At 50.2% G+C, this 1,405-nt stretch overlaps 1 protein-coding gene across 1 annotated transcript in view; it reads left to right on the plus strand.

The window, feature by feature from the left end:
• Positions 1-1,106, plus strand: part of CABP5 (calcium binding protein 5) — a 12,595-nt gene extending 11,489 nt beyond the window's left edge. Inside the window, exon 6 of the mRNA XM_042781233.1 lies at positions 1,084-1,106. Coding sequence (XP_042637167.1) covers positions 1,084-1,106 — 23 coding nt within the window. The remainder of the gene's footprint in view (positions 1-1,083) is intronic.
• The last annotated feature ends 299 nt before the right edge of the window (positions 1,107-1,405 follow it).

Consider the following 1,405-nt stretch of genomic DNA (forward strand, 5'->3'; position numbering starts at 1 on the left):
GGCAGGTAAAATGGCAGATTGTTGGCTCACAAACTGTGAAGACAACAACCCCATGATCACCAGGTGATACACCAGGCCACTGGCCCAAGTCCACGAACCAAAGACAAAGATGAGTCAAGTGCAGGACTGAGACCCAGCAGAAGCCAGAGAATATTTCCTGGGACGATCTACTTCCGTCGTGATACTTCGGAAACCCAAGGAGGGGTCGCTATGAGTCAGATCCGACTCCAGGGCAGTGAGTTTGGTTTGGTTCTGATCCATACACGTGTCAGAAAGAGGCCACACCCCTGAGGAAACTCCCTTTCAACGGATTGGCTGCTCCTAGCAGATCTCACCACGGAGGTGATGACGTTGGATCAGAGCTCATCATGGGGGAACCAATGAGAATCGTGGCCGAGCCAAGTTGATACGCAACTTCAACTATCACACCAAGGTGGGCCCAGGGCTACTGACGGGGAAGGATGCGGCCTAATGCTCCTAAGCTCCTCAGAGGGAAACATGAAGACCCCAAGACGCAGACCAAAGGGCACCAACGACCCAGCAGGTGACATTTGGGGGAGGAGGAGTCCCCTGGGGTCATGGCTCCCAGAACTAAAGATTAAACTTTATAGTCATAACTCAGTAGCCTTACTTTGTTCTTTTCATGGATCGAAGAACCCAGTCCTTGATCACGGGGTGTGTATACATGACCATAAGCTTTTTCTCTGCATAGGTAAGCTCTGTGTTTAAGTGCATACATGCATATGCTCCATATGTAGGGCTTCCGAAGCTCCCCGGGTGTGCCTAAGCCATTAAACTCTTCCTGGCCCCTTCTCTCGGTGCGCCTGGTGTGACCGACTGACTAGGCATCGCTCCGGGCACGAGCCCACATTTTGGGTAACAAGGGCTGATACCTTGATTTGGACACAGCTTCTGGAGCCATGAGAAATAAAGTTGTGTCTGTTAACGCTGTCCATTGGTGGTGTTTTTGTTACGGCGCACTGGGTAACTAAGACACAGACTTTACTTTTTAGAGCAGTTTTAGATGTTCAGAAAAACCCTGCAAAAGTACAGAGCGTGCTCACTCCCCTTCTCTCCCGGCAGTTTCCTGGCTAGGTGACATGTAGCGTTGCGGTGTTACATTTGTGAACCATATCCACACATTATGATTAACTGAAACCCACCGTTTACATCAGCGTTCACTCTTGTGTCAACCATTTTATTTTTAAGCCTCATTTCCTTCTCTCTCCCCTCCCCTCCCCTCACCTTCCTGCCTATCCCTTCCCTTCCCCAGAAATGTATTAACTACTTGCTTTGTGAAAGGCAGGAGCTCTGGTAGCGTAGTGCCTAAGGCACCTGACTGCTAACCAGAAGGCTGGCAGTTCAAACCCACCAGCCACTCCTCGGAAGGAAGGTTGGGCAATCT

This window comes from Orycteropus afer, unplaced genomic scaffold (assembly GCF_000298275.1).
Source record: "Orycteropus afer afer isolate SDZICR_OR568_19922 unplaced genomic scaffold, OryAfe1.0 scaffold00099, whole genome shotgun sequence".
NCBI classification, from domain to species: domain Eukaryota; kingdom Metazoa; phylum Chordata; class Mammalia; order Tubulidentata; family Orycteropodidae; genus Orycteropus; species Orycteropus afer.